General features: G+C 46.4%; 1 protein-coding gene across 1 annotated transcript in view; it reads right to left on the bottom strand.

The window, feature by feature from the left end:
- zdhhc15b (zDHHC palmitoyltransferase 15b) overlaps positions 1 to 19163 on the bottom strand; it is a 66834-nt gene extending 47671 nt beyond the window's left edge. Inside the window, exon 1 of the mRNA XM_086000388.1 lies at positions 18943 to 19163. Coding sequence (XP_085856514.1) covers positions 18943 to 19060 — 118 coding nt within the window. The 5' untranslated portion in view covers positions 19061 to 19163. The remainder of the gene's footprint in view (positions 1 to 18942) is intronic.
- Between the last annotated feature and the right edge of the window lie 207 nt (positions 19164 to 19370).

The raw sequence follows: 19370 nt of genomic DNA, 5'->3' as shown, positions 1-19370 counted from the left end.
GGCACCCGATGCGGTGCGGCAGGCTGGGGAAGTGCAGGCCTCCTCCTTCCGTTAACGAGGAGCTGCCTGCACCCGGCCGCGGCCCGCGCAAATCTGCTTAAAAATGAGCCCGGCACCTCGGACAAGTGCCGGGCTTGCATCTGTTCCGGAGGGGGGGGGGGGGGGGGGGGGGGGGGGGGAGAGAAGTCCGGGGAGGGAGCTGCGGGCAGGCGGCCGGCGGGAAAGCGGCCGGCCGCCGCGGGGCCTTTAATGCGCCGGCGCTAACTGCAGTAAGGCACCTCTGACAAAACGCTGGTTGCGGCTGCCACGGGCGAGGCGGCCGCAACTCAATTTCGGAGTTCGGGCGGGTTACCATGGCAACCGGGACGCTGCGCACACCGATGACGTCATCGGTGCCGGCGCAGCGCTACCGGAGCAACGCCGATTTAGGGCCCCAGGGAATTTCACTACTGGCCATAACTCCGGCGCAAGGCCCTCTAGCGCCTCAAATGAGGCGCTAAGGCTACTGAATTTTCAGCCGCTCATGTTTTGCCCTCTTCCAAGTGATTCACCAACCAATGGAAATAATCTTTCACTATATAGCCTGTGAAACCCTCTAGCATTTTTAACATTTCCATTACATTTCCCCTTAACCTTGTCTGCTGCAGCAAATACCAATCCTGGTTTGTCCAAGTCTCTCACTGTAACTATATCCCTGGTATTTTCCATGGCTCCGATATCCTTTCTATAATGAGTGTCCAAAACTGTACATTACTCCAACTGTTTGCCCTCTTCTAGCTTTTGCCACTTGAAACCCAGCTTTCAAAGACCTGTGTACTGCATCTTGCAGCCTAGATCTGTCTAATCCTCCACTGCAATTGACAATTTTACCACAGAGGGTATATTTCCATTCTCTGCTCTTCTCCCCCAAAACACTTCACATTTATCTACACTGAACTCTGCTTTCCATAGCCCGTTGATATCTTCCTGCAGTCTGTCAAATACTTCCTCAGTTCAGTTTGTTACAGCCCCTAATTTGGTATAGTGTGCAAATACCCTTTGTGTGTGTGTCCAGATCATTTATGTATATGAGAAATCCAAAGGCAGATTCCAGGGACTTTTAAAAAAAAAATTTGTTTATGGGATCAGGGCATCGCTGGCAAGGCCAGCATTTATTGCCCATCCCTAGTTGCTCTCGAGAAGGTGGTGGTGAGCCGCCTTCTTGAACCGCTGCAGTCTGTGTGGTGATGGTACTCCCACTCCTACTGTTAGGGAGGGAGTTCCAGGATTTTGACCCAGCGATGATGAAGGATCGGCGATATACTTCTAAGTCAGGATGGTGTGTGACTTGGAGGGGAACTTGGAGGTGGTGGTGTTCCCATACGCCTGCTGCCCTTGTCCTTCTAGGTGGAAGAGGTCGTGGGTTTGGGACGCACTGCCGAAGAAGCCTTGGCGAGTTACTGCAGTGCATCTTGTAGATGGTACACACTGCAGCCACGGTACGCCAGTGGTGGAGGGAGTGAATGTTTAAGGTGGTGGATGGGGTGCCAATCAAGCGAGCTGCTTTGTCCTGGATGGTGTCGAGCTTCTTGAGTGTTGTTGGAGCCGCACTCATCCAGGTAAGTGGAGAGTATTCCATCACACTCCTTACTTGTGCCTTGTAGATGGTGGAAAGGCTTTGGGGAGTCAGGAGGTGAGACACTCGCCACAGAATACCTACCCTCTGACCTGCTCTTGTTGCCACAGTATTTATGTGGCTGGTCCAGTTAAGTTTCTGGTTAATGGTGATCCCCCAGGATGTTGATAGTGGGGGATTCGGCGATGGTAATGCCACTGAATGTCAAGGGGAGGTGGTTAGACTCTCGCTTGTTGGAGATAGTCATTGCCTGGCACTTCTGTGGCGCGAATGTTACCTGCCACATATCAGCCCAAGCCTGAACGTCGTCCAGGTCTTGTTGCATGCGGGCATGGGCTGCTTCATTATCTGTGGAGTTGTGAACTAAATATAGCTTGCGTATCTGAGAAACAGACATTTACTTCTACCTTCTATCCTTCAACCAGCCCTCTATCTGTGTTACTACATTTAATATCTTTAATCTTTGAAGTAATCTCTTGAGCAGTATTTAACAAATGCATTTTGAAAATCCAAATATACCATATTTACTGCATTCCCTGTCTGTGCTCAGCAATTTCCTTGAAGAATTAATTACTCAAGCATGACCTACCCCTTACTATCCTGGTGTTTACTATCTCGGATAACCCATACCTTTCCAAGTGTTCATGAATGTTACCCCCCTTGTCTCTAGTAAATTTACTCTATTACTGATGTGAAGCTAATTTGTCTGTAGATACCAAGTGAAAACCACCTTGGATAGCATTCTTTTTCAAATTCTGCAATTGTGACCTTAGTTTGTAATCTCTTTCACGATCTCTTCTATCTAATCTGCAGCCTTCACTGTCACATTAAATTGAACAGACAGATGCGCTTTATTTACAACACCCAGAACGAAAGGTGCATTCGTAGAATCGTTGATTTTATTACACAGTTGGTCTGATAATCAACACACACACACACAAGCATGACTGGCTGGAAGGAAGTGCTGGGTTTTAAGAATTGAATATTATGGCTTGAGGGGAATGTGCACCGATCATCCTAAGCGCACAATACCACTCCGAGAGACTGTTATTTAAATTTCACCCTTTGATGGAGAAAACAGTGGCAGTGAAAAGATGCTGGTTTTAAATTTCCAAAAACACACACACGATCCAATCATCAGACTCCTGCTTCATTGAAACAGGATATGATGCAGTTTCCCATTACCAACAGTGAATTAAAAAATGAATTATTAATTTTAAGAAATAAGTCTGATCTACAGTTTGTACAACGGCAAGAGAGCCATCAGCTCCACAGTGATAATTAAATATTGAAAGTTTTAACTATTTTCCCTTTGTAGTTAATTAATACTGAATGGAAGATGAACCTTTTTTTCCCTCCTCATCTCTTCTAAAGGTGCTGACCCATGCTGATTCTCAGATTACAAGTGCAGATGGCTCTCTGGCATCTTACCTAAATAGCCAGCCTTCATGAGAGAGACTGGACAGAAAGTGACAGATGGTTCAATCATGGAGGGCATCACAACAAAGCTTGATCCTGTCTTCTGTCCACATCCACAATTCCACACTTTCCAGCAGCATGGGGAATGGACACCAGAATCAGGTTGAAACCTTCACTGGTTTTTCTCCACAGTTCAGGAATAATACCTGTAACCTGTACCATCATTCACATCCACCCAGAGCCTGGCATCTTTAACCGCCTCGTGTCAGCTTGGCTCAGTTGGCAGCCCGCTCAGTCAGAAGGTTGTAAGCTCATGTCCCGTTATAGACTTGAGCACATAGTCCAGGCTGACACTCCTGTGCAGTATTGAAAGAGTTCTGCATGGTTGGAAATGTCTGTGCTGATCAGACTGCTGGTCTGAACCGAGATCCTACCTACGTTTTCAGGTGGATGCAAACCATTCCAATGGCACTATTCGAAGAAGAGCAGGAGTTCTCCCAGCATTCCATCATCTCGCAACCACTGAACACAAAGGCCTAGAAATTCAGTTTGGGGCGCCCAGCTCGCCTGGGCGCCGGAATTACCGCTGCGCGCGGATCCACTTGCGCAAGCGGGATATTCAGTTTCAGCGCCCCAAGTGGAAGGCGGCCGCTAAACAGGGGTTTCGGCGCCCCGCTTGGGGCGCTGAAACTGAATATCGGCGGGAAAGGTGCCGCAGCGCCACCCGCTGCGGCACGGCAGCCTGCGGTACTGCAGGCCTTCCTCTCACCCTTAAGGGGGAGGTGCCTGCAACAGCGCGATCTCCGCTCGCGAGTGCCAGCAAATGAGCCCGGCACCAAGGAGAAGTGCTGGGCTCTCTGGAAACAGCCGGCAATGCCGCGGGGGGGGGTGTAGGAGGCCGGGGACGGAGGTGCGGGCAGGCGGCCGCGGAAAAAGCGGCCGGCCGCACCTCCACTTTAATTACCGCCACAGGTAGGCCCTGTGTACCGGTCGCTGTTTGCGGCCGGCGCTGAAGAGGCGGGCGCGACTTAATATGGCGTTCGGGGCGATAGCGGGGCGCAATATGGCCAGCGGGGCGATAGCGGGGCGCTGCGCACACCGATGACGTCATCGGTGGCGGCGCAGCGCTACAGCCTAACGCCGCCATTAGCGCACCGCTGAATTTCGCCTGAAGTTTGCAGACTGGCGCAAAAGCCCTCTTTGGGCGCAAACTGGTGGCGCAGGCCACTGAATTTCTAGGCCAAAGTATCTGGTCACTCGTTCACTTGCTGTTTGTGGGGCGTTGCTGGCAGGTTTACACAACAGTAACTGCACTTCAAAAGAAACACATTTGTTGAAACATAGAAACATAGAAGATAGGAGCAGGAGTAGGCCAATCGGCCCCTCGAGCCTACTCCGCCATTCAATGAGATCATGGCTGATCTGATTTTAACCGCCAATCTACTATCACAGAACCATCTCCTGAATCTAACAGAATTAGACACACGAAATAGGAGCAGGATCAGGCTACACGGCCCCTGGGCCCGCTCCGCTACCCACAGGGCCATGACCGATCCGAACCTAGACTCATGTCCAAATTCCTGCCCGCTCCCCATAACCCTTTACTTCTAGGAAACTGTCTATTTCTGTTTTAAATTTATGTAATGATGTAGCTTCTACAGCTTTTTGGGGCAGCATATTCCATGGACCTACCACCCTCTGAGTGAAGTAGTTTCTCCTCATCTCAGTTTTGAAAGAGCAGCCCCTTATTCTAAGACTATGCCCCCTAGTTCTAGTTTCACCCATCATCGGGAACATCCTCCCCGCATCCACCCGATCCAACCCCTTCACAATCTTATATGTTTCAATAAGATCGCCTCTCATTCTTCTGAACTCCAATGAGTAGAGTCCCAATCTACTCAACCTCTCCTTATATGTCCATCCCTTCATCCCCGGGATTAACCGAGTGAACCTTCTTTGGACTGACTCGAGAGCAAGGCTGATCATCCAAACTCAGTACCCTGTCCCTGCCTTCTCCCCATATCCCTTGATCCCTTTAGCCTTAAGAAATATATCTGACTCCTTCTTGAATATATTTAATGAACTGGCCTCTACTGCCTTCTGTGGTAGAGAATTCCACAGGTTCACCACTCTCTGATGAAGAAATTCCTCCTCATCTCTGTCCTAAATGGCTTACCCCTTATCATTAGACTGTGACCCCTGGTTCTGGACTCCCCCGCCATCGGGAACATCCTTCCTGCATCTAGTCTGTCTAGTCCTGTTAGAATTTTATAAGTTTCAATGAGATCCCCTCTCATTCTTCTAAACTCCAGCGAGTATAAGCCCAATCGGCCCAATCTCTCCTCATACGTCATTCCTGCCATTCCAGGTATCAGCCTGGTGAATCTTCGCTGCACTCCTTCCATGGCAAGAACGTCCTTCCTCAGATAAGACGACCAAAACTGCACACAATACTCAAGGTGTGGTCTCACCAAGGCCCTGTACAACTGCAGCAAGACATCAAGAAAAGTGCTTTATGGTGATGAGATGCTATACTAATGTAAATATTTGCTTCCAGATTTTTTTAAATGTAAAATTGCTGTACATGGCAGCAAAACACATCATTTGTGGAAGGCATAGAAATTTGTGGCATTAATTGTACGATGTCACATGACGATAAATCAGTTGACCTAACTATTTCTTAGTTTAGTGCAGGATAGGGGACCTACACTAAAATTCAGCCCAAGGTGGTGTCACCTCAGTACTCAGTTAGGCCTGGTCAGCATCATGCATTGTTTTTGTCTAGCGGTTGCCAAAAATAGTCAGAAACTGTCAAATGCAAATCTGACTTCACCAAATTCTGAGAAAAGAAAGAAAATTCTGTGAGAAGACCGCAGATTTATTTCAACAAACAAAAATAGCGTCTTTCTTGGCAGCTGCTGCTGGTGTCGTCTTTCCTGTTACACGCAAGAGCAGTTATTGGTCAATTTCACTTTCTGCAGTTGATATTCTAAGAAATAGTTACCGTAAATACCAGTGCCCAGATTGTAGGTTTTTAATGACTTGTAAACCTGCTGGTGTGAATCAATTTCTTGTTACATACAAATGTTGCAATTGTAACTTTTTGGTTTCATCTTAGAGACACACATATACTATGAACAGGACTGACCATATAGCTGCACTGACTGACTTATATAGTACCTCAACGCTTAAAAAAAGTCTCAAAGCCTTTCACAGAGGCATAATCAAAAAATGGACGTCAAATTAAAGGAGGAGATATTAGGAAGGGTGACCAAATGCTTGCTCAACAACGTGGATCTGAAGGAGAGAGGTGGAGACGTTTAGGCAGGGAGTTTCAGAGCATGGGGCCTAGTAGGGGTGGAGGCAGACGATGTTACAGAGGTGGACATAGGCAGTCTTTGTGATGGAGCGGATATGGGGTTGGAAGCACAGTTCAGAGACGAGGTGGCAAACAATCTGGTTCAACCGGAAACAATGGCTGGGAAGGGGATGGAATCGGATCACTGGTAATGGCCGAAGACAATGGCTTTGGTCTTCTCAACATTTAGTTGGCGGAAATTGCAGCTCATCCATGACTGGAGGTCTGACGAGCAGTCTGACAACATAGAAGCAGTGGAGGGGTCAAGAGAGATAATGGAGCGGTAGAGAGCTGGGTTTCATCAGCATACACATGGAAGCTGGTCCAATGCTGGGATGATGTTGCCAAGAAGCAGCATGTACTGTAGATGAGTTGGCCAATGACAGATCCTTGGGGGCTTTGAAGGAACAGTGTGGAGGGCAGGAGGAGAAGCCACTGCTGAATGTCCGGGCTATGATCAGATCGTTAAGAGTGGAACCAAGTAAAGACAATATATAATTGCAAAATACTGCGGATGCTGGAAATCTGAAATAACAACAGAAAATGCTGGAAATACTCAGCAGGCCAGGCAGCATCCGTGGAGAGAGAAACAGTTAACGTTTCAGGTCTGGGACCCTTCATCAGAACTGGAAAAAGCTGGAGATGTAACAGATATTAAGCAGGTGCAGAGACGGGGGGGGGGGGGGGGGGGGGCGGTTAGGAGGGGAGGAAGAAATAGAAAGAACATCCTGTACTTTTGTAAGAGGCAGGAAAGATAAAATGTTGCAAATGGGAATGGCAAAAATCATACTGCATGAAAAATGGGGGCAGGGATAATTATCTGAAATTGTTGAACTCAATGTTGAGTCCGGCAGGCTGCAAAGTGCCCAATCAAAAGATGAGGTGCTTTTCCTCGAGCTTACGTTGAGCTTCATTGGAACAATGCAATAGCCCGAGGACAGAGAGATCAGAGTGGGAGTGAAGCGGTGAATTAAAGTGACAGGCGACCGGAAGCTCAGGGTCACCCGTACGGACTGAACGGAGGTGTTCCGCAAAGACAATATATATCCTTTCTCAGAGACCCATTTGACTCCAACCTTGGAATATGGGAAGGAAGGGGAAAGAGAGGAAGAGAACAGAAGTAATGGAGAAATCATCTTAGGACAGGCACAGTTACTGTTGGACACCCTGCCCCGAGGGAAAAAAGGGGTGACGGTCAGGTACACTTGAATTCGACAGGCAAGAAGCACTTCTGGAGGATTAAACCTTCGCCACAATGTTGACAAGATCCTTGAGAAAGTCTGTCTTCAGCATGGCACTAGGACGCTGCCGCACATCAGCATGGCCCAGCGAATGTCAGCATTGGGAAATGAAAACTTGTATCTCCAGTTCAGGTACAACATGGCCAAGTGCAAAGTAAAACGCCCTCTAATCTGTCCAATTGGCCTTTACTCCAACCTCGGGAGCCATCCATCAGTGCAAGAACCTCGGCGGTTCAAGCAAAAGATCCACTACCACCTTCTCTGGGTAACTAGGGATGGCAAATAAAAATGTGGCTTTTCCAGAGTTGCCCACATCCTGAGAACTAAGAAAAGCCTCCTTACCGAGACATTTCCATGCCCCACAGAAGCCACCTTTACAGTCCGAGTCAAATTGTCCACTTTGCTCAAATTATAGGCTGCTTTGTGCTGTAGATCTACACACATCTCACTGAAACGTATAAAATTCTGACAGGGCTCGACAGACTGGATGCAGGGAGGATGTTTCCCCTAGCTGGGGGGGCTAGAACAAGGGGTCACAGTCTCAGGATACGGGGTAGGACATTTAGGACTGAGATGAGGAGAAATTTCTTCACTCAGAGGGTGGTGAACCTGTGGAATTCTCTACCACAGAAGGCTGTGGAGGCCAAGTCACTGAATATATTTAAGAAGGAGATAGATAGATTTCTAGACACAAAAGGCATCAAGGGGTATGGGGAGAGAGCGGGAATATGGTATTGAGATAGAAGATCAGTCATGATCATATTGAATGGTGGAGCAGGCCCGAAGGGCCGAATGGCCTACTCCTGCTCCTATTTTTTTATGTTTCTACATCAAGAAAGCTTAAAGAGACTGCACGAACAGATATCACATAGGATCCTTACAACTGGCAGAGAAAGCAGACTTCCTTCCCATCAGTCTGGGATGAATTTGATGCTAGATCAGAGAAGTGAAAGATCATTTGTGCATCACCCATCCCTCAAACAAAGGGTTTTGAGGATGGAAGAAAGACAAAAGTACAGCAAAGATGCTGTGTTATGTGGATCTTTTGGTTTATAAAGAACTAGCTGGGGGAGCCCGGCTTTGCCAGGGCTGTTTTGGGCCGGGCGGTTTAAATCGAGTCCCAGGCTTTGGGGTCTCTCTGTGTCCCTCTGTGAATCTGGTGCCGGGCAACATTTTAAATCGAGTCCCAGGCTTTTGGGCCCTGTCTCTGTGTCCCTCTCTCAATCTGCTGCCGGGCAACATTTCTACCTTTTAATACCTTGAAAGATGAAAGTGAAAGTACTTATAAAACGTTTTTGGTAAATCTTATGTTATTTTTAAAAGAGATACTAACTTTTTCGAAGCTGGATTAGCAGATTTTGAGCTGGAAGTAAATGGGGTTTTTAGCTTGAGGCAATGGCTGCCAGATCCCTGAGATGAAAACGATTAGTCCCGCCCACAGACGCAGCAATTGGCCAACCATCAGGCGACTGAACTGTAGGATTGGTCAATCGTGACGGCACAGGATTGGTCGAACCTTGACGTCAGTCAATCAATGCTAATTAGCAGATAATGAGTTTAATTTTGAAGGTTTTTTGCATAAGGCGCGAACAATTTTCGTCCCGACCGAAAAGTAAATACGCTTACGACCGTCCTGGAAGCGTAAGCTTTCTTTGGAGGTAACGCACGCGTAGGTACGCTCTATAACTTTCGAGTGCATAGCCGGACAGACGCATATCGGAGGACAGACAGACAGATCGATCCTTTTATATTTATATATATAGATAGATAGCTGCTGGTCAGCTCAATAAGAGAGGAGTGGGAAAGGCAGTGTACAAAGAATATTACACAGCAGTGCACAAAAATCATACCACTGCAACATTGATTGGAAATAAAATGATCTCTGAGCACTCAGTATTCAGTACTACTTAGCAAGAAAATCAGTATTAAACCCAAGAATGCTAAACTTTTAGAAAGTATTTTAGTTAACACAGCCAAGTCTCTCTTTGGGATCAGCTCTTCAAAAATATGCACTCTGTCCCAAACAGATTTACAGTTACAGCAGCATCATTCTAATTTTCTGGATTACCAAAAAATAATACTGTCTGGTATTTCCCTGAAGGAGCACAATTTACGTTTTCCAAGCATTTCTATTCCCACCTTTAAGCTTTTAATGCAAAGAGTTAGAATAAAAATGGGGCGTTTAGCCGTGACGCAGGCGAGACATTTTCTGAAGACTTGGTCACATCTATGGCAGGCCATGTCAGCTGTCATTGTTCTAAGCCTTAGTTGGAGCCAATCAAAATCTAACTTTTCAATGTAGGCCTTACGAGGATCAGATTAAAACGCTAAGCAGGGCCACTGATTTGAATGAATGAATGTCAAACTCTACTTGCAAGGGATCAAATTCTGTGATCCCATCCGTTTTGCCTCGAAAAATGTAGGTCACTATCCTTGAAGAGAAGCAAATGTAATTAAAAGATCATTTTAAGGGGATGAAAGGTAATGGAATATGAAATCTGGAGCCTGAATCTTGGAGTTTGAGTTGTAGTGCTAGAGATGGCTGTCACAAATTATTTGGACAAGAAGAATGATTAATGAGAATATGCTTGAACAAGCACAAGAAAAAGAAGAGGTAATGAGGGTGGGTGATGGTGATGGGAAAATGATGTATTGTGGCTTCATTATGCACGGAAAGTTACTGGGGGTGCCTGTAAAGTTGATGCTAATGGGTCAAAAGGCAGTAAATGAAGAATAGAGCTAGGTGATGTGATGGAATGGGCAGGGCTAACATCAGAGGCTGATAGAAAATGTATGGAATGCACTGTTCGCCAACCTCCAGGGCAGAAGGTAGAGAGAGAGAGAGCGAGAGAGAGAGAGAGCGAGAACGAGAGGTTAAAATAATGAGAGTAGGAAAGAGAAAATGTTTAATTTTATCAATTTAAGCTTTGATTGTTTAAAATATTTATTTTAGTTGGACTGGGGTGTTATAGTAATAAAGGTAGTTTTATTCGTACAATATTGGGGTGCATGAGCTGAAACTGGTCTGCCCAGAGATTGGAATGTCCTGGAGCTGCCAGCGGTCTAAGGGTTAAGATCAGAAATATTAAGTGATTTGTAGTACCACCTGGTGTGATCGTACTGGCTTTAAGTAAGACTGCCATCTCAAAACAGCAAGAAGAGAAAAAAAATCACATTTTCACAGAGCCACTGAAGCTGCATAAAAGCTGATTTCCCCAGCTAGTATGCTTCTAGTTAGAGCGCTGACCAGGGAATGTCTGTGCTCAGTTAGCTCATCTTAGCTGGGGGGGGGGGGGGGCGGGGGGAGTAGGAGTTCTACAATTAGCCATGGGCGAGGAAAGAAGAAAGCAAAATCAGACAGATTTCCTACCTCTCATCACTGTGTCCCTGCTGAAAAGTGCATGTGGTGCAAAGTTAGATGAAGACAAGACGGAGTTCAGTTACTGCACTCAAAATAGAACTATGATCAAGCAGCCTACTGACATTCAAGTGTCCAGAGTCACACTTGAAGCTAATGAAGCAGTGGAATACCAGCATCTGTGAAACTATAAGCCAGCACCTTCAAAAGAGAGGAGGGAAGGGAAGGAAATGGAAGCAGAGATTCTTTGCATGGAAGAAAATTGGGGCTGCAATACTCCATCTCAGTCAATGCCCTGAACTTGTTTAGGGAGAGAATGTGTTCATCATGGGGGCGGGAGATTGCTGAGCAGAGAGCAGTTCCTCCACAATGGGAGCAAAGAAAACAAATCACACCTTTTGAGAACCTTCCAACTACAACCCACTGAACAGCAAAGGCCCGAGATCAACTCACTACCTGGCTGCTCAGTCAGTTATGCTGCTCGAGGTTTAGGCTACAGGCAGCACTTGGACCTCATATACTCTAAAAATGTTCCTTTCTGAACAAACCAGGCCTGCATGGACTATGAAGCTTTCCCCTTTGAAACAGATGTGCCACAAGATCTTCCCATTTTAATCGCAATGCCGTAGCCCCTTGTAATTCAGCACTCGGCCTTCTCCACAGGTTCTAATGATGCAAAACTACTTTGTGTACACAGATTGCAGCAAGGTTTCATCATAGATATAGAAGATAGGAGCAGGAATAGGCCATTCGGCCCCTCGAGCCCACTCCGCCATTTAATGAGATCATGGCTGATCATCCAAATTCAGTGCCCTGTCCCTGCTTTCTCCCCATATCCCTTGATCCCTTTAGCCTTAAGAAATATATCTAACTCCTTCTTGAATATATTTAATGAATTGGCCTCAACTGTCTTCTGTGGTAGAGAATTCCACAGGTTCACCACTCTCTGGGTGAAGAAATTCCTCCTCATCTCTGTCCTAAATGGCTTACCCCTTATCCTTAGACTGTGACCCCTGGTTCTGGACTCCCCCGCCATCGGGAACATCCTTCCTGCATCTAGTCTGTCTAGTCCTGTTAGAATTTTATAAGTTTCAATGAGATCCCCTCTCATTCTTCTAAACTCTAGCGAATATAAGCCTAATCGACCCAATCTCTCCTCATACGTCATTCCTGCCATCCCAGGTATCAGTCTGGTGAATCTTCGCTGCACTCTCTCCATGACAAGAACATCCTTCCTCAGATAAGGCGACCAAAACTGCACAGAATACTCAAGGTGTGGTCTCACCAAGGCCCTGTACAACTGCAGCAAGACATCCTTGCTCCTGTACTCGAATCCTCTCGCTATGAAGGCCAACATACCATTTGCCTTCTTAACCGCCTGCTGCACCTGCATGCTCACCTTCAGCGACTGGTGCACAAAGACACCCAGGTCTCGTTGCACTTCCCCTTTTCCCAATCTATTGCCGTTCAGATAATAATCTGTCTTCCTGTTTTTGCCACCGAAGTGGATAACCCCGCATTTATCCACATTATACTGCATTTGCCATGCATCTGCCCAATCACCCAACCTGTCCAAATCGTACTGGAGTTTCTCTGCATCCTCCTCACAGCACACACGCCCACCCAGCTTTGTGTCATCTGCAAACTTGGAGATATTACATCTAGTTCCCTCGTCTAGATCATTTATATATATTGTGAATAGCTGGGGTCCTCTAGTTCTAAGCAGTAATATTACACATCACATGAATCTCTTGCTACATCTACCTCAAAACTTGGCCCTGCTTTTCTCCATAGCAAGAGCTCTGGTTACTGTGCATCACTTCAGTCTAATACGTTTGTCACCCAGTTTTGTATCCACGCGGCAAGCAATCTATGCTCCCCAAGAGTGATGTGATTATGCAGTAGATGGTAAAGTGAGACTCGTGTGCTGTAACCCAACATAGTTTGCTTGTACAAGAAAACAATTCACACGATTGGGACAAACATCTAAAGAAAATGTAAATGACACGGTGTGAAGAGAAACCTGAAAATGTGTCAATAAAATCTGAAAGGCTAGAAGTCTGAAAATGAAAACAGAAACTCCTGCAATTACACAGCAGTTCCATCAGTGTTGGTGAAGAGAATAGACAGGTTAACCCTTTGGGTGTTACTTTTCACCAGCACTAAAGACTGAAACGTAAGCAAGCATTTTAGCAAGGCTGGGGGAAAGAGTGGGCAGTAGGGAGGAGAGAAACAGAGAGGAGTTTGTAGGTCATTAACTCCCTGTCACTGGAATACCTACTGTTTCTTTCTGCTTCGACGATAGCAAAATACTGCGGATGCTGGAAATCCGAAATAGCAACAGAAAACGCTGGAAAAACTCAGCAGGCCAGGCAACATCCGTGGAGAGAGAAACAGAGTTAACGTTTCAGGTCGAAGACCTTTCGTCAGAACTGGAAAAAAGCAGGAAAAGGAATCGATTGTGAAGCTTCATCGACCTGAAACGTTGACTCGGTTTCTCTCTCCACGGATGCTGCCTGGCCTGCTGAGGTTTTCCAGCGTTTTCTGTTGTTGTTTCTTTCTGCTTCCCTTCTCTATTTTCCCCATCCTATTAAAATGCTTGTCTTTCAGTTCAGGTGAAGGATTACACCTGAAATGTTAACCAGTCTTTCCTCTTTCCAGATGCTGGTGTTGTTTCTGATTTGGGACAGCAATGTTGACTCTACATCCTTATGTGAAGTTAATCATAATTCTTACAGTGTACACTATAAGAATTATGAAGTGTGGAAATATGGCAACCATTACTAAACCGGAAAGATGCCCTTAAATTTGAAGACCTGGTAGTAATTTAAAATAGTAAATTTGTAACTTCAGATAGAAAGGTCTAGTCGCTATGGGACTAGACTAAGGGAGGAAGACAGCAGTTTTTATATTGACCCAGAATTTGCAGTCAGCGGTGAAGCAAAGGCATTCACCCACTGGCTCTGAAGAAAGCTGACCACAAAGATCTCGCGATCTCTGGCAAGAAGTTTGCCTTTTTTGAAGTGCAGTTGAGGTCAGTGCAGTGTAGCGGGAATCCCTTAGCGCGAGCTGCTGTGACGTCAACAAGCAGCCAATCACAATGCAGAATTCTCACAGACAGGGAACCAGGCAGTGAAGAGGTTGCTTTTATTCTGACTTTTTAAAAATGTTACAGAGAGCGAAGAAAACGATTGGGGCTCTCACATGGGGAAAAGATAAACTTGAAATAAATATGAACAAACTTTGAAAAAAAATTTTTTTTTTAATTTTCTAAAAAATTGTAATTTTTATTATAATGGAGAACTTTGACACTCCACAAAATTAAAATTAGTTTTTCAGCAGTCAATACGCTGTTAAAACCCCAGTTACACCTAATCCAACAATCTTCTTCTTCTTCTGTCCCTCAGAATTGAGGATGACTTGCTTCCACACTAAAAATGAGTTCTCAGGTGACTGATGAGCTCAATGCGGGACCTACAGTCTCTGTCACATGTGGGGCAGATGGTGGCTGAAGGGACGGGTGGGTGGGGTGCTTGGGTTGACTTGCGCGGCTTGCGCTGCCTGCACTTGGCTTCCGCTTGCTCCTGCCGAAGAGGCTCAAGGTGTTCGGCGCCTTCCTGAATGCTTTTCCTCCACTTTGTGCGGTCTTGGGCCAGGGATTCCCAGGTGTCAGTAGGGATGCTGCACTTTTTCAAGGAGGCTTTGAGGGTGTCCTTGAAGCGTTTCCTCTGCCCACCTGGGGCTCTCTTGCCGTGTCGGAGCTCCGAGTAGAGCGCTTGTTTTGGGAGTCTCGTATCGGGCATGCGGACGATGTGACCCGTCCATCGGAGCTGATCGAGCATGGTCAAAGCTTCGATGCTGGGGATGTTGGCCTGAGCGAGAACACTGACGTAGGTGCGCCTATCCTGCCAATGGATTTGCAGGATCTTGCGGAGGCAGCGTTGGTGGTACCTCTCCAGTGCTTTGAGGTGCCTGCTGTACATGGTCCATGTCTCTGAGGCATACAGCAGGGCGGGTATCACTGCTGCCCTGTAGACCATGAGCTTAGTGCCGGGTTTGAGGTCCTGGTCTTCAAACACTCTCTTCCTCAGGTGACCGAAGGCTGCACTGGCACACTGAAGGCGGTGTTGGACTTTGTCATCAACGTCTGCCCTAGGTGACAGTAGGCACACGAGGTATGGAAAGTGGTCCACGTTGTCCAAGGCCTCGATATTAGCACGGAAAAGCCCAAGTTCTTGTCAGTTTCACTGATTGCCGGCTTTCGGGGGGTGGGGGGTGGGGGGGCGCGGACAGCACAGCCAGTGTAGGAGCAGTGAATGACTGACAGCAACTTCAGGATTTCCGCGTTAGGAGGTGCATGCGCTAAATCCTGACGTTGGGGTCAGTTTCAAAGGAGTAATAGCAGCGAACGCTGTTCGTTCGCTGTTATTACCCACCGCAAATTCCGGGTCATTATCTATTGCTGGATCTATTTTTTTTGCTGTGCATTTCATTAGAAACCGCCATGGAATGCCGACATTCAGAGGCAATGTGCTGTCACTAAATCCACAAGCTTGCCATTAGGTTTAGAGTCCTGGGGGTTATTGGCAAGATTTGGATAGGATTACAGCAAGGTTACATAACGGCTCTTTAGAATCCCTGTGGAATTTGGCTGGAACACATCCTGAAAGAGCAGGATCGAACTCCATCTGAAATGCAAGCGATTACACATTGATTCCCTCCCCCCACAACCCAGGGGAATGTCCTGCATAAATCATTTTTAAATAATTGACAAATTTGATCTAAATTTCCAACACCACATTAGGTAAAGATTGAACTTCTGATAACATCTGGCACTGCAGCGTGCAACTGGAAACAGTATCTTCAGACAACAGTATGTATGCTGCATTTCTGTCCTGCATCCAACGGCGGGATTTTAGTGACTGATGCCCTGGAGGTACCTCTCACAACCAGGACAGGAATCTAATCAGGGCTAAAACTACACTTAAAAAAAAATGACCTTTGTGTGGCAACTTCGCAAACCTAGCGTAACTACAATAGCATTTCACTCATGACAATTTGTTTCAAATATAATGAATCCTGTTTCAGTATTCCTCTCGTCAAAACAGCTTGCTGCTGCGTGTTATTTGTAGGTTCATTTAATTTCCATTATCACAGGTTGTTTACGTTACATTTTCACTTACATATGAAGTTATAATCCAAAAACACAAGCTGTGTGAATCAATAATCAGAAATCAAATTAACCCTAATAAGTGCCAGTCAACATGGTTTTAGATGGGTTAGACCTTGTCTGATCAACCTCAAACTTTTCTGAGGTGGTAAGATCCCAGATTGGGGAGGGTAAGCCATATGCTGTCGTGTTCTTTGACTTCCAAAAAGCCTTTTGATAAAGTACTGCATGAGAGATTCCTTTCCACTTGAAAAAGTACCATGGATTAAGAATTGGCTAGAGGGAAGGAAACAGGGGGTAGTCATCATGAGGGGAATTAGGTCTCCATCTCCCTCTCCTCCTTTAAGACCCTTCTTAAAACCCACCTCTTCAATCAAACTTTTGGTTACCTCTCCTAATCTCCTACACATTGCCTCGGTGTTCATTTTTTCCTTATGCCTCTGTGAAGTGATTTGAAATGCTTTTTTCTAAGCTAAAGGCTCTATATTATTGCAAGTTGTTGTTGAATGGGAAGTATCCAGGGGTCCATGCTGGGGCCATGGTGTACATAAATGACCTAGAACCAGGGTTTAGGGAGGGAATTCCAGAGCTTAGAGCCTAGGCTGCTGAAGGCACAGCCGTCAATGGTGGCGCGATTAAAATCGGGAATGTTCAAGAGGCCAGAGTTGGAGGAGCACAGAGATCTCGAGCGGTTGCAGGTAGAGAGGGATGAGGCCATGGAGGGATTTAAAAACAAGGATGAGAATTTTAAAATCGAGGTGTTAGGAGCCAATGTAGGTCATAGGTCAGCGAGCACAGAAGTGATGGGTGAACGGGACTCAGTGCGAGTTAGGACACGGGCAGCAGAGTTTTGGATGAACTCAAGTTTATGGAGGGTGGCAGGTGGGAGGCCAGCCAGGAGTGCGTTGGAATAGTCAAGTCTAGAGGTAACAAAGGTATGGACGAGGGTTTCAGCAGATGAGCTGAGGCAGGGGCAGAGTCGTGCAATGTTATGGAGATTGAGATTGGTGGTCTTGGTGATGGAGCTGATGGGGTCAGATGCGCATCTCGGGGTCAAATATGACACCAAGGTTCAGCCTCAGACAGTTGCCAGGGAGAGAGTTGGATGATGTTGCCGAGGGGCAGCATGTAGATGAGAAGTAGGAGTGGGCCAAGGATAGATCCTTGGGGGACTCCAGAGGTAACAGTGCAGGAATGGGAAGAGAAGCCGTTGCAGGTGATTCTCTGGCTACGACTGGATAGATAATGGAACCAGGTGAGGGCTGTCCCACCCAGCTGGATGACGGAAGAGATGGCATTGGAGGTGGGTGGTGTGGTCAATCATGTCAAAGACTGCGGACAGGTCGAGAAGGATGAGGAGGGATTGTTCACAGTTACTCAGGATGTAATTTGTGACTTTGATAAGTACAAGTTATTATGAATAGGAAGAAAAAAATGGGCAACATATTTAACAATTGGTGTCAAACTAGCTGGGGGAAGAGGCTGAAAGAAATCTGGGAGTAGAGCGACTCCAAAGTGACCAGGTCCAGTCATTGAGGAGCAGCAATCAACACAGTAAACAGAATACAGAATCAGCAGAAGACAAAACTGAAGCTGTCCCGCTGAAACTATATAATGCCCTGGTCAAGATTCACCCTGAGCACTGTGTCCAGTTCTGGTCATGGATGCACAAGAGAAACATCAAAGCGCTGGAAGCAGAGAAGAATCATACTGCTGATCCTTGGAGACAGAGGAGAATGAGAGGAAATCTTGTAGAGGTATACAATATTAAGTGGAACAGAAAAAATAAATCCAGAGTACTACTTAAAGTTAAACGAGGGCTGTAAGACAAAGGGACCTGGTACAAACTAGTAAGAGGCAAGTTCAGGATGGCAGCTGGAAGCAGTTTGTCACGCAGCGTGACTAGGCACTAGAAACTATTCCTAAAAATGTATCACTATCATTGGATTTAGTATTGAGTTAAGCTTAAGGAACTTGCTTGTATATGACACAGCAACACTAGTTATTGTAAACAATTGCTGATCTCAGACATACGTTCACTGCCTAACTGCAGACCTAGCTGGCCTGGTTGCACGCAGCTCTGTCCACAACCAGGGCACGTACCAGACAGTATCAAATTACCCACCCAATGCATTAGCAGAAAACGAATTTAGCAGAAAACGTCGACTCTATTTTCTCTCCACGGATGTTGCCTGGCCTGCTGAGTTTTTCCAGCATTTTCTGTTGTTATTTCGGATTTCCAGCATCTGCAGTATTTTGTTATGTACTAATTGTAATCTGATCATTTACACAGGTTAGAATTCAATCTATTTACTTTAATGCCATCCCCCCAAAAAAGGGGGGGGGGAGAAACAACACAGGGAATGAAACACTGGACTAAATCTGTACCATTTACATTTATATCTGTCAATGTAAATCTGAAAACAGTCTTAACGTTTACAGGTTTGGCAGGAACAGGCTTTAAATGCTGAGTTTCAAAATCAAACAGCTATAACTTCAGAATGTATTGTAAAATAAGTGAAACTAGAACTGTCAACTGAACCTAAAGGATCTGTATATTTAAAAACTGTTTGCTGTAAGATATTAAAAGTTGAGGAACAGAAAGGTGTCCTACTCTGAATTCCTCCTGTTCTGACAGCTTGTTAAAGGCCCAAACACTGAGTGTGATCTGTGATCTGAGCTTTGATGCCAAGACCCATTGACTTTTATCGCTCACTGGATGCAGCCAGTAACTTCCTCTTCCTGTCAGCAGCACTAATTTCACAACAAAAAGCCACTTACACACACACAGCTCGAACACATAGGCGTAGTAAGACCACAGCACGACCAGGGTGATGATGAGCACGGGAATCCAGGCCAACACCCGCTGACAGCACCACAGCCCCCGCGATATCGCCATCTTTCCCCACCTGGCCTACCGGCCGGCCCCCGCTCTCCACCTCACCGAGCGTCGGGGCTCGTCGCTGGCAGCCACACGGACCCCGCCGAACACCTCGGCCCACTTCGGGTGTTTCCGGCACAGCGTCGGCCCCCTTCGGCTGTTTCCGGAACAGCGCTTGCCCCCTTCGGCTGTTTCCGGAACAGCGCCGGCCCACCGGATATTTCCGGAACCGTGTCGGCACACTTCGGGTATTTCCGGAACAGCGTCTGTCCACTTCGGATGTTTCCGGAACAGCGCCGGCCCATCGGATATTTCCGGAACTGCGTCA

Source organism: Somniosus microcephalus, chromosome 1, assembly GCF_052327205.1.
Source record: "Somniosus microcephalus isolate GS21.2 chromosome 1, FLI_Smic_1.0, whole genome shotgun sequence".
Classification (NCBI taxonomy): Eukaryota; Metazoa; Chordata; class Chondrichthyes; order Squaliformes; family Somniosidae; genus Somniosus; species Somniosus microcephalus.
Note: the sequence above shows the minus strand (reverse complement) of the source record. Positions and strands in the feature narration are given on the sequence as shown.